Source organism: Pseudoliparis swirei, chromosome 4 (genome assembly GCF_029220125.1).
Source record: "Pseudoliparis swirei isolate HS2019 ecotype Mariana Trench chromosome 4, NWPU_hadal_v1, whole genome shotgun sequence".
Taxonomy (NCBI): domain Eukaryota; kingdom Metazoa; phylum Chordata; class Actinopteri; order Perciformes; family Liparidae; genus Pseudoliparis; species Pseudoliparis swirei.
In genome coordinates, this window is record NC_079391.1 from 23546981 (window position 1) to 23559899 (window position 12919).

At 44.0% G+C, this 12919-nt stretch overlaps 1 protein-coding gene across 4 annotated transcripts in view; it reads left to right on the forward strand.

Moving 5' to 3' along the window:
* Positions 1–12919, forward strand: part of dpy19l3 (dpy-19 like C-mannosyltransferase 3) — a 46215-nt gene that overhangs the window by 14649 nt on the left and 18647 nt on the right. For 3 of the 4 annotated variants that reach the window (XM_056413788.1, XM_056413789.1, XM_056413786.1), the window contains 10 exons: positions 364–485; positions 1045–1190; positions 2911–3034; positions 4064–4198; positions 4465–4596; positions 5742–5843; positions 5987–6060; positions 9095–9253; positions 9875–10003; positions 11869–11980. In XM_056413788.1, the coding sequence (XP_056269763.1) occupies positions 364–485; positions 1045–1190; positions 2911–3034; positions 4064–4198; positions 4465–4596; positions 5742–5843; positions 5987–6060; positions 9095–9253; positions 9875–10003; positions 11869–11980 (1235 nt within the window). The other variant, XM_056413790.1, reaches the window with a different exon arrangement.

Genomic DNA, 12919 nt, shown 5'->3' on the forward strand with positions numbered 1-12919 from the left:
TATCGTCTTTAAAGGCTACCTTCAGATAAGATGTGCTATAAAACCCAAACCCTTTGGAATGTTAGAACCGAAGAGCGAAAGTATTTAGCTATTTTAATCAAGCAAAGGAAGTGGCGCTTAGGGCTCCGGGGCAGTCTTTATCCCGTGGTGCCCTCAGCAACTCCGTGATTGGATTGAAGCTGAACGCTCTGTGCCTTTTAGCCGCTGACGGACATTTCACACACTGTGCTATAACAGCAGCGTACCCTGTATATGAACAAAGGGGGTAATCAAGCCTGTTCCTTCCAATAAGCATTATCACTCTGTCACTGTGAAGAAATAGTGTCATTATATATATATATATGTGTGTGTGTTCATTCCTAGGACTCTCGGATTTGATCCATGACAACTTGACAGAATCCAAGAGGACCATCAATCTCCTGCAGCGAATGAATATCTACCAAGAGGTCTTTCTCAGTGTTCTCTACAGACTGTTGCCCATACAGGTACCCCATCGCTCAGCTGTTTACAATTGGCTTGTAAAACAAAAAAAAGATTAGAGAAATGACCGCCACGATTATAAAAAAAAATTATTAAAAAAAAGATTGACCGTCTCTGACTCTCCCTGTCGTTTTGAATTTTAAAAAGGCTTCACAACGTGTGAGAAATGTAAAAACAACCGCGCACACTGACAATTCTTTCTTCTGCCGCCATCATTAACCAAGTGCCTGGCACCGTTATGAATGATAGCCGCGTCGGGAGGCTGTCGAGGCTTTCAAAGTGTTGTGGCATTTTACATTGTGGTCACGACGTGGCTCGGGAGGAAAAGGTTTCCATATTGGCATATCAATTAACCGAGGACCGGTTACTTGGCTTCCTCGTAGATCTCGACCGCGACACGAATGCCGGAGAAGGAAATATCAGAGCAAACTGAAAAGACCACACAATGTTCCTGGGTGCCCGATCCGGACCGCAGTCACTGCAGTCAACTCTTTCTATTTACTGCGCCTAATTAACTAATGCTTTTTGTCTGTCTGTGTGTGTGTGTGTGTGTGTGTGGCCCAGGCCTACCTGGAGCCAGTGTATTTCTACATTTACACAGTGTTCTCGCTCCAAGCAGTATACGTGATCGCTCTGTATCTCACGGCATGGCTGCTGTCGGGTTCCTGGCTGGCGGGCACGCTCACGGGTGTCTGGTACATCCTCAACAGGTGGGTAATAGGCAACTGTGCATTCATGTGTAAACACACACACACACACACACACACATACATACACGCTTCAATAAAAATAAAAAACAGAATACAAGTGTATAAAATCAGGTCGTGAAATAAGTCGAAAAAATTTCGGCTCAGTGGAAACATGACAAGAATGTGTGCTGTTCTTTAAAAGATAAAGCAGGTCGGGTGGAGGTAGAACCACGTTTAGGGATGTTACGATCTCCCCTGGAAGCAGACCTTGAAGCTCTGCACATTTGCTCCAAGCACAGCTGAACAGAGCTCCTCAGTAGTGGGGGGGACACTGAACTGGCTCGCACATCCGAATGCTACTTACAAATTTGGCAAATTTCAAACGGAGGCAATGCTGTCGGGATTTCCTATCTTGTTAGCTTGAGACTGACATGATAAAAATCATGCATATCATTTGTGTCTTTGAGCATGTAAATGGAATAGAGCAGACCTTCCCATCCAAGTCTACCTGCGCCCGTCGTCGTGGGCTCACGTCTATCGGACAAACTGACTCGCTGACGTTGGGTTTTGTATTAAAACGAGCAGTGGCGTAGTAACGTAAGAAAGCGAAAGTAAAAGTAACAACTTCGCCCGCACGCTCTTGTCGCTTGGGGCATAAAGGTCACGTTGAATCATAATTTATTTTGCACACAAGGAAAATATATCAGTTTAATGAACCACTTTCGGAAGCACAATTGTGTGAACGAGGCCATTTAATAGACGAGTTGTCTGATGTTTTTTTTTTTTCAGGGTTTAGTGTAAAATAAAAATATATTTTTCCAAAAGAAAGTCCCCCATAACTGCTCATAGCTGGCTATGAATGTGTTGGCGTAGGTATTGGTGATCTTAATCTGTCAGAAACAAGACCGTCACGCTGGGAATCAACAAGGTTCTTTTGTTATTCTTTGGCATTTGTTCGCGGACGGATCAGATGAGATGACGCGTTTCATCAGTCAATGCAGATGTTGCTGGCAGTCAGAGGTTGTTATTTTGGGACGGATCCAGTGTGCCGTTCAGCCCTGTGTTTCGTCTTGCAGACCAGAAAGCGGTTCAAACATTCTCAATGAACTTGAACTAAAAAAAAAAAAAAATTATTCACACAAAGATGCTGTCATGGCCAAAGAGGAAACGGCAGAGTTTGAAACATACTTGTGGTTCACTTGAAACCAGACAGACAACCTTAACCCTCCTGTTACCTTGGGGTCAATTTGACCCCATTCAATGTTTAACCCTCCTTTTACCTTTATATTTACTGACATATTTTAACCTTGGGGTCAATTTGACCCCAGCAATTAAAACCTCCAGAAAATTATTAGAATTAATATTGTTTTCCAAGTTTAAGTGTGAGGTACTTTATGTTTGTTTGTTGACTACCTAGCCCTTTAAATATATAAAAAAGTTGATATTTCTTATATGTTTGACAGTGAAAAACAGCCTGGGGTCAAATTGACCCGAAAGAACACCGACATTAAACATTGAATGGGGTCAAATTGACCCTAAGGTAACAGGAGGGTTAAACATTGAATGGGGTCAAATTGGCCCTAAGGTAACAGGAGGGTTAAGAGAACTACTTGGTGGTCTAGCGTCGTCCTCACACAAAGCAAAGGCAGTATGTCTCACCTTGTTTTAATTGTCAGTTTTTGATATTGTGTCACTTTTAAAAATAGATTTCCATCCCTCTCCTCTCTCTCCCTCCTATCAGGGTGGATACCACTCGTGTGGAGTTCACCATCTCCCTCAGAGAGAACTGGTCTCTGCCCTTCCTAGCGCTGCAGGTCACGACCATCACCTGCTACCTCCGGCCTCAGCTCACCGCCTTGCAGCAGGTACACACACGTAAAAAATCAAAAGACACGCGACTGGCTTCATCTCAGCATACTCAACTAGTCATGGGAACATTTTACGTGGCGATGATCCTGACCAAGAATTTTTGTTGCAGTTCACAATTTTCCTGATAATCATCAAAATATGCCAAAATACTGCTGTATATCACTGTTAAAATGCAATAAATCCGTATATATAACCTTTTTTCAAGTGTTAAACATTTAGAAAGAAAATGTATAATATTATTTATCTAATATATATTGAGCTATTCAAATTTCTACAACCTCTATCTACAGCCACTCCTGTATCTCCTCTCTGCTGCAAGGCGGCCTGCTGGTCTGTGAAAGGTTCCACAAAATTGTTGTGAAGTGACCGTTGCTCTCAGACGAATCAATCACGGCTTCCAAGCACCAACAAGCTCAGAATTGAATATTTTTTAACAGAATCTCGTTGAAGAAAAATATTTCTTGGGGGCGGGATTTTAAATGAATAAAGAATATAAAGTTTTTGAAATGATATCACAATTTTAAGCTCCCTTTCGATTGCTGAATCGTTCGAAATACATGATGTCGAAAATGTGAAAATCCAACGATTATTATTATTACAGTTTTTACAGCTCCTGGAGGTGATAAACGGTGTCGTCCTGCTGTCTGTTTAAAGAAAACTTGCTTTTACATTGCATAAAAAATTATAAATTTAAATATATATAATATAATATTATATATATATTATATATAAATGTATGAGTCTATTTTTTCTTTCGTGATAACTTCTATAAATTATAATCGGGCTCTATTTTGTCACTATTTTACCATAGTGAGCAAGCGGCACATGACAATATTTACCATTATTCCAATATTGAAAAATGTAACATCATCCATTTATTTTTTTAAAGGGTATTTATCCCAATCCGCAATGCTATCCGATAACAACCCATCCCTACAGCCGACCCATCAACTGTGATCAACCGTCACCAGTTTACATGACTAACGTGTGTGTGTGTGTGTGTGTGTGTGTGTTCCCCTCCTCAGAAGGTGGTGGTGTGGTTGATGTACGTGACAACGTTCTGTTTCTGTCTGACGTGGCAGTTCAACCAGTTCATCCTGCTGGTTCAGGCGCTCATCATCTACACAATGGACTGTGCCGAATTCCTGACGACCACACAGGTACGAGAAGGACCGGACAATTTGGAGATGTAGTATATTGGATGTCTTTTCAAGTGGCGCCATTCAGCCAACGGAAAGTCCCTCGGTTAATAGCTCTTTTAGTCTCGGTAAATTAAGGGCACAGTCGTGACTACCTCCCACTTAGAAAGTGTTTTTGTTTTGCAGGTATTCATTGAAGTGCATGTGTGACATGGTAGGAACTGGCTTTATTCGCACTTCACTGTGTGTGTATTTGTGTGTGTGTGTGTGCGTGCTGTTCCCTCTAGGTGACCACTATGTACCTTGTCCAAGTGTGCAGTCTGCTGAGTGTGTGGCTCCTCCAGTTCTGTAACTCCATGATACTGGGATCGCTGGTCCTGAGCTTCATCGTAGCCGCACTCGTCATCAGGCACTTCCAGGTTAGTGATTGTGCGTGTGGAATAAAAGTTAAAAGTAGAATTCCAATCGAGTTCAAGCCGATCTCAACACAGTAACAACTAGAATGGGCACTCGGTAGAGCACATACCTTCGCATATCACAAGATTGTGCATTGAATTATGAACATTTTGGCATTATTTGCATGCCAATTGGATATAAATTGACCGCGCTATGGTAAAAAGAAGATGATGACCATGACCTTTGACCCGATCGATCCCAAAATCTAATCAAATGGTCCCCGGATAATAACCAATCATCCCACCAAATTTCATGCGATTCGGTTTAATACTTTTTTACTTATGCGAATAACACGCATACAAATAAATAAATAAATACACGGCGATCAAAACATTACCTTCCGCATTTTTAATGCAAAGGTAATTACAGAAATGTGACGGACTGAAAGTGGGAAAGGTTTATTTTCAGGCTTTAGGTGATTTGTTTCCAACACCACGGGCTCTTATTGTGAAATGTTTTATTGAAAAAAATGGGCACAAGCCATTCCAATGAGTTTTTCAGGTGTGGACTCGACTTCACTTTGACTTGAACTTTTGGCTTGGCAACGACTTGATATCCAAGTCCAAGCATCGAAAAAAAATCATGTTATAAGAAAAAGTCTGCAGCGTATCAACTCTTTATATCTCCCCGGCAACAGATTTAACTTTTTTCTTTTTTCAAGCTTTTACAGGTTTCAATAAAAAAATTCCTTCGACGGCAACTTATATCAGCTGTAGTTAATATTAATGGCCAAAATGACACTTTGGGCTGCCACCTGGTTAATGTGCAAGCTGGTGCTTTGCGCTTGGCCAGTCACCATTTTGTGCTCTCCTGCAATCGACTGGCCCTTCTCTCTGTTTCCACCAGCCTGCTCCCGACTCACTGCTGAGATACATTATTGTTGTACTACATTTTAAGTTAATTATTTAAATTTTGCCATGTAGCATTAGTGTTGTACACCCCCAAAACAAATATCACGCTAAACATCAGTCACCATCTTTTTGAAGAATAATCTAGAATGTACTGACGGTTGTCTGTTGATCTCCACAAACACCGGCATAGCTGTCAGTAATAAAAATCCAGTTCTTTGCAGAATGACAGCCTCGTATTGCCTAATCTCTCATTGCAGTCCGGGCTGAAGACGGGAAGCACGCTGGCTCGTCTGGCCAAACTACTTCTCCACAGCACCATGGTCCTCCTCCTCACCTTCACCATCAATTACCTGGCCAAGGTGCTGTCCTCCCCATATTTACTTATTTATACATCGCAGCATGCTGATCTTTTAGCCTTGACAAGATGACCTTATCTCTCTCTCTTTCTCTCTGTGTGTGTGTGTGTACATCTGTGTGTGTGTGTGTGTGTGCGTGTGTTCAGAAAGCTCTTCAGCTCAGATCGGACGAACACATCTTTAAATTCATCAAGTCGAAGCTCGCCTTGGGGCCGACGAGGTATGAACACACACACCCCGGTGGGTGCATGAGCACAGTTCACACACACACACATATACACACACACACGATCAAACAACGAAAACTGGCGCATTTTTCCTTTTTCTCGAATGTGGCCACGTTTAAATCTCACCAATCCATATATATATATAGCCTGAGCTCAGGCACCTCTTGACTCGATGCAGCCCCACTGTATTACCGACGCCGTAGCACCCGGAGTGTTGAGTGTGTGCGAATAATAGATGTCAGGGGTGACGCCACCAGGCCTCCTATCGATTGTGTGTGTGTGTGTGTGTCTGTCTGTGTGGAGCAGCAGCTCCAGGGTAGCAGACAAGCCAATGCCCCCCCCCCCCCTCTCTCCCTCTTAATTATTCAGGAGGCTGGGAAAACGCAGCGCTCTCTCCGTCCCCGTTTCTCGTTTGTTTTGTGTGTGTGTGTGTGTGTTCACACTCTCAATCCGTCGATCAATTACACATCAGCACGGCTTGTCTAAGCAGGAGCGGTGTTGTCGAAGTAATGCGTAAAATGCACGCTGTAAAAGATACAACAACCATGCAATGCGTTCGTGCCTCATTGAGATAATCCACGCGTCTTATTTTGAAAACATCTGCGATATGAAAGTGCACTTTTGTGTCTCGCGAATGAGTTGCCTCATCGGTAATAATTTACTCGTCTTAAACTCACGAAGGTTGTTTTTCTTTATTTGATGTTTTCATTACCGCGTCCAGTTTGCTTGAAGAACCAGGCTCCGTGGTTCTTGGTCCACGGATCAACAGCGTATCTAAATTTGATTGGGGATGATTGGACGAAGCCGGCCTTAGAAACGGAGTTGTTGTTCACCAGATCATCACCAACACTTCTCGTCTAAGTCATGTGTGTGAACTAGGAGGTCAAAGTTACTTTGTGCATTTGTAATTTTGAGGCACTTTTTTTGCTTTTGATGCTATTTTCTTCTTCGCTTAGATGCACTGACATCGGAGAAATATATTTTTTTATTTATATATATATATATATATACAGGACTGTCTCAGAAAATTAGAATATTGTGATAAAGTTCTTTATTTTCTGTAATGCAATTTAAAAAACAAAAATGTCATGCATTCTGGATTCATTACAAATCAACTGAAATATTGCAAGCCTTTTATTCTTTTAATATTGCTGATTATGGCTTACAGCTTAAGAAAACTCTAAAATCCTATCTCATAAAATTTGAATATTTCCTCAGACCAAGTTAAAAAAAAGATTTATAACAGCAAAACAAAATCAAACATTTGAAAATGTGTTTCCAGGTGTTTCGAGTTAATTAGACGATTCAAGTGATTTGTTTAATACCCTACTAGTATACTTTTTCATGATATTCTAATATTTAGAGATAGGATATTTGAGTTTTCTTAAGCTGTAAGCCATAATCAGCAATATTAAAAGAATAAAAGGCTTGCAATATTTCAGTTGATTTGTAATGAATCCAGAATGCATGACATTTTTGTTTTTTAAATTGCATTACAGAAAATAAAGAACTTTATCACAATATTCTAATTTTCTGAGACAGTCCTGTGTATATATATAGGCAGTGGCGGGCCGTCAGGGCCAGCAAGGCCTTCTCTGCTGGCCTAAACATCATCAGAATATATATTTTTTTCTAAATATATTTTCCAACAAATATGTATTCAATTATTTCCCAGAGTAAGAGTTATTCTCTTAATTTCATAGCGTTCCTCTTGGTTGCGCTGCTGCCAGCGCCAGGTTGAGATTTGGAGGGCTGGTCTTTATGTTAGATCTTTTATCCAATCATATTCAGCCATCGTGTGTTGCCAGGGGGCTAAAATCTGCCCTTAGGCCTTCAGAATCAACATTGCGGGCGCTGGTAGCTTCAAGTGAATGGGAATGACAATGTTGTGTCAACCAATCAGCTTTAGAGTTGGCTCCTCTAGGCCTTCTAGAAGGCCCCGGAACCGGCACAGGAGCCAGCTAGCAGGCGGAGTGCTGCACGTCTTTTGATTGGATTACCAATATTGAGAGGCGGGGCCTATGGGCAGGTAAATGCAGAACCTCAGAACTAGGAAACTGAATTTGATAGACTGTACAACAGAGTCATTGAAGTCTTCTTGAGGAAAGAAGGATGGATTTTGTGTTCAAATAATCAGTCTTTGGTGAGTAGGCATACAATGCATTCTATTTTTTATTAAATGTGTCTGTATGTTTGGCACAAAATAAAATGGCAAATAGCCTATGTTGCAAATTATTTGTTTTCTTTCTTTTATTTTCAGTGAATAGTTATGTGTCTTTATCATCACGGTGAAACTGCTTTGGGTGCGACAATGCCCTGTTTAGTGAACAAACTAGTGCAAGTGACTTTTTTTTCTTCTTTTTCTCCGTCCCGATGCGCGCATTCTGCAGCGCGCGAGACGGAGAGCCGAGAGAAATGACATGCTGTTGTGTAGATACGATCAACATCAGACGGCTGTTTAGTTTAATAAATGAACAAAGACGTGCTAGAGAAAATGACGGGGGCGGGCCAATACTACGCCGCGATCGACGTATTGAGCAGCCCTGGTCTACAGCCATGGCATCATGATGATAGTAATAAGAGGTGGATTAATTCGGGTGGGACTGTGTAGGACCTCACTGAAGACCCAGGCCCCAGGCCCACGGCCCACCACTGTATATAGGTCTATATCTTTTTAACCTGTTCCTGGTCCGATGGCCGGCCGCGTCTAAAGCAGACTCTACCAACTGTACACTCCACACTTAGTCTATAACTTTAAACAATTGCTATTTGTAGTTAGGTACTGGTGCGACATGAAAGCTACGATCTTGTGATTCAAATGCTACAAACCATTTGAAGATATATATATATATATATACGGACTGCTGTTGCATCATTTTAAATCAGCTGGCAAATATGCCTCATTACTTCTGTATTCCGATCATAACTTTCCGTTCTTAACTTAAACCTAGATAATTCAAGTCCAGTGTAAATGGAGCTCATCACTCTCTTTCTTTTTCTCTTTCTCTTGCTCTCTCCCACCTGCAGGGACTTTGATGCCAGCCTGTATCTGTGCGAGGAGGCCTTCGGCTTGCTGCCCCTCGACACACTGGAGCGCCTGGCTGGCACCCTGCTGCTGTACCCCTACGCCCTCACGCTGCTGCTGCTCAGCGCCGTGTTGGCGGCGGCCGCGCTGCAGAACCTCAGGTGGGTTCTACTTGGCAGGGAGGAACACAAAAAGTGTCCGCCGGACACGGCTGCAGATTCAGACACGGCGTTACCGCTTCGCCCTCCGGAAAGAGAAAAAACATATTTCCACCAGCTGCCGCTTCAAAGCTTAATTTGCCTGCGATGCGGGCGAGGGCTCGCTCCGAGCTAATCACATTAGCATATCTACTGGCCCTCTGCCCGTTGGAGGACTGGAATACTAACCTCCTAGAGCCAATTCGGGGAGTTAATTTAATTCAGTGTACCCCGCCTCACGTAGAAGGGAGAGCTTCTGACTGCATTTGCATTCAAATGGGAGCCGGTGCCCCGTCTGATTTGGTGTGGGAGGCCAAGCCGTGGGAGTGACACCGTTGCCCCCGGGCCCTTTTACCCTCTGTTTGTCCACGCGCTGACCCCCGCAGACACCAGCGCTCGCCTGGTGTCTGCTTGGTGCGTGAGCCTGCTCATGAAATCTGAAGAGCAGCTCCTGAAATCTGAATAATATAAATTCCACCCACCTACCCTGCTGCCTCTCTTCTCGAGCGTCTGGCTTTCATGTTTTATGTATCGCCACTGTCTTTTTTTGTCTTGCTGACTTTTTTTGTTGTTTTTCGTTTGCAGACCTAAAGGCGGTTCAGCCGAGGAGAGGAAAGAAGGCGGAGAAGGCGGAGCGGCAGCCTTTCGTCCGGACGTGGCCTACAACCTGTTGCACACGCTGTTCTACGGCCTGCTGGCCTTCAGCACGATGAGGTCAGCTCACGTCATCGCAGAATCGGAACGCATTCCTCAGCAGCAGCGGGGGATTCAAAATGCGCTTTAACCTCTCGGCCGGCTTGGGTCTTCATTGTGCATGTTTGTGGAGCAGATGCTTGGAATCCTGGAAAGGGCCTCTCCAATGCTTTTCACCAAGTGTCTGAGTGGTCCACTTCAGCCTTGATCAGCCCTCCGCTCCGGCATAGCCCCGCAGCGGCACACGCTGCCTTGCTGCGCAGCGAGTCAATGCTGAACCGCCGCACAGACAACTCGTCTCAGAGTTAATTTGCACGACACGCCGACCGCTTGCTGAGCCCCTCCCCCTCGGTCTGACTTGTTTTGAAGGGACAGTTTCGTGAAAGGGGTTTTAATGATGGCTAGACTGAGGCTGAAGCCGACTTCTCAGACAAAAGGTTGCCAGGAAATAAAGAAACAGCATTTGTCTTGCAATGTAAGGCTTCGTAGTTCTGGGAATTAAAGTATCAGAGTCAATGTAGGACCCGACTTATTTTGTTCCAGGAGTTTAACTGTGAAACGTACATGCTCGGATTGGGCGTAGGGGACGTCACGTTAAAAGATGCCACGTACGTAAAGCATCCTCACAACACCATTTTGTAAACCCACACACAAAATGTGTCTCAAAAGATGCCACGGCCGTTTCCTTGTTGGGAAAGTCGAAACGAAAATGGTGTTTATTTACGAGGAACCGTAATCTTCTCCCGTTCATTTGTGCCTTCCCTCTCTTCGTGGCACACACACACCCAGTGGCCCACTCCTCTGGTTCACCTCACCGCATCGACCAAAGGCCGGTTCCCTCTGGATGGCACCGCCACCGAGGCCCCAGGTCCTCGATGCCAGAATCCAGAGCCCTGACTTCATTAGCATTCGTGTATTTTAATCAGGAAGCAACTTCCTGGCCTGAAAAGTGTTGCTGATGACCTACATTTACATTATTCCTCTTGGCCAGTAGGGGGCAGCGACGCTGGATGCAACAACAACAAAAACGCAAGTTAGTATGTAACTATGGTTCTATTTCATCCTTCCAAAAAAACGCCACAAAAACCCCGCGTGGCGTCATTGTCGGTCTGTCCCTTGAGTTGAGCGCATTCTCCAGCTGGGAACACGGGCCGCTCCGCTCGACGTGCGTCATTCATTATTGTGAAAGCAGAATTGCTTTTAACTTTTGGCTCTTTGGCAAGCAGTCAAGGAAAATCGCACCAAAAAAAAATGCAAAGGGAGAACCAATCCGAGAGCCCTTCATGCGGCGGCAGCCTCCAGGTAGTGCAGAAACTGACACATTTGATTTTTAGCACTTTCACTCAAAAGCTGATGAAGAGCGAAAGACCAAAAGTGCAGAGAGCCGTTCGTTCCGTTCAGACAGCTCCTTTGCATGAAAAAAGGTACAGAGATTTTTTTCTGTGAGGCGGCATATCCTTATGCTCTCTCTCTCTCTCTCGCTCTCTCTCTGTCGGCTCCATCTCTGCACCTGTCAACAAGGTTTCAGCTCATTTCCTCCCCTCAGTCTTCTCCGTGGCGCTCACTCAATCCTTTTCTCATTTGTATGAGAAGTCAAAATCCATGTGCTTTGAATCTGCCGCGTTCCAGACACTAAATGAAGTCTGAGCACCCTGGAACCGTTTTGCCACGTCGGCAGGCCGACTGACGACAGCTGTGGTCGTCTTGTTTGAATGTAATGATCCCGATGGGCCCGAGGGAAACGTCCGGAAGTCCAGGCATCAAAACAAAAGAGAAACACACACACACACACATACACGCCAGCATAAACAGTAAGGGGAAACCAGGTGAGACAGAAAAAACAAAGACTTTCCAACAGCCAACTACTGCCTGTGTCTCCCTGTCAGGATGAAGTATATATGGACCGGTCACATGTGTGCAGTCGCGGCCTACGGGGTGTGTGGGACGGAGCTGTGGACTCTGCTGCTCAACACTCTACGCTGCAACAGTAAAGTTCTGGTAAGGTTTGCTTTCGTAAGCTAATTCTGAGACGCACACTTATGACACCCAGTTTCACACATTTAGCTGTGAAAGCTGCATTTAACACGACTTATTTCTGTATTGCATAACAACAGATGAGATGGTTGTGTGTGATGTGGAAGATGTAGCTGGTAGTGAAGAACATCCCCTGCCTCCAGTCTTCTTCTGCTCTACATGCTGCATCAGTGCATTAGCCGAACCCTTCGTCATTGGAAGAATACAATAGGATTTCTTCAAAACATAGGTGTATATTTTATCAGTGCACAAAATGAACCATGCATGAGTTCTACACAAAATCAACAAAACATGAATTCCCCAAAAAATAACTCTGAATATTTCCTTGTGACTTTTGCTGTTGCCTTTCAGTTACAAGTTCAGAGACGCGCGGCTTCACCTCGTCAAGTGCCTCTCGTATCATTTTTGGCAACAAGCCGAGAACAGGCAGAGTCGCCTCTCCTCACCTTGAATTCAGTGTTCTTGTACGTCTCCAGGCAGCTTTAGGAAGTGTTCCTTTTGGTTTTTCCGGTGCTAAACTTGAATTGCTCAACATGGCCAGTGAGGACTCCGACTCCCACCACGCTCCTTTATACACGTGATTCCATATTGTACCTATTCGTCCAAACACTTTCTTTTTTTGCTCGACATAGTATGATTGAAAGATTAAAAGAAAATCCCAACTTGCGTATAATCACAACGGCCAAGTTCCTCGCAGCACGGATATCAAATGTGGCGTGACCAGCTGCAGCCAATCAGAGCCAAGCGGAGCGTGACATCACGAATAATACGAGTGGGCTGAATTTATTTTGTGTCACACATTTTTACGAAGCAACTAAATATTTTCGAATCTAATGCTGCGTCCACACCTTCGCAGCGCTTTACTCGCACGACGATTTGTGGTTTCTTCATTCGCGCCTTAGA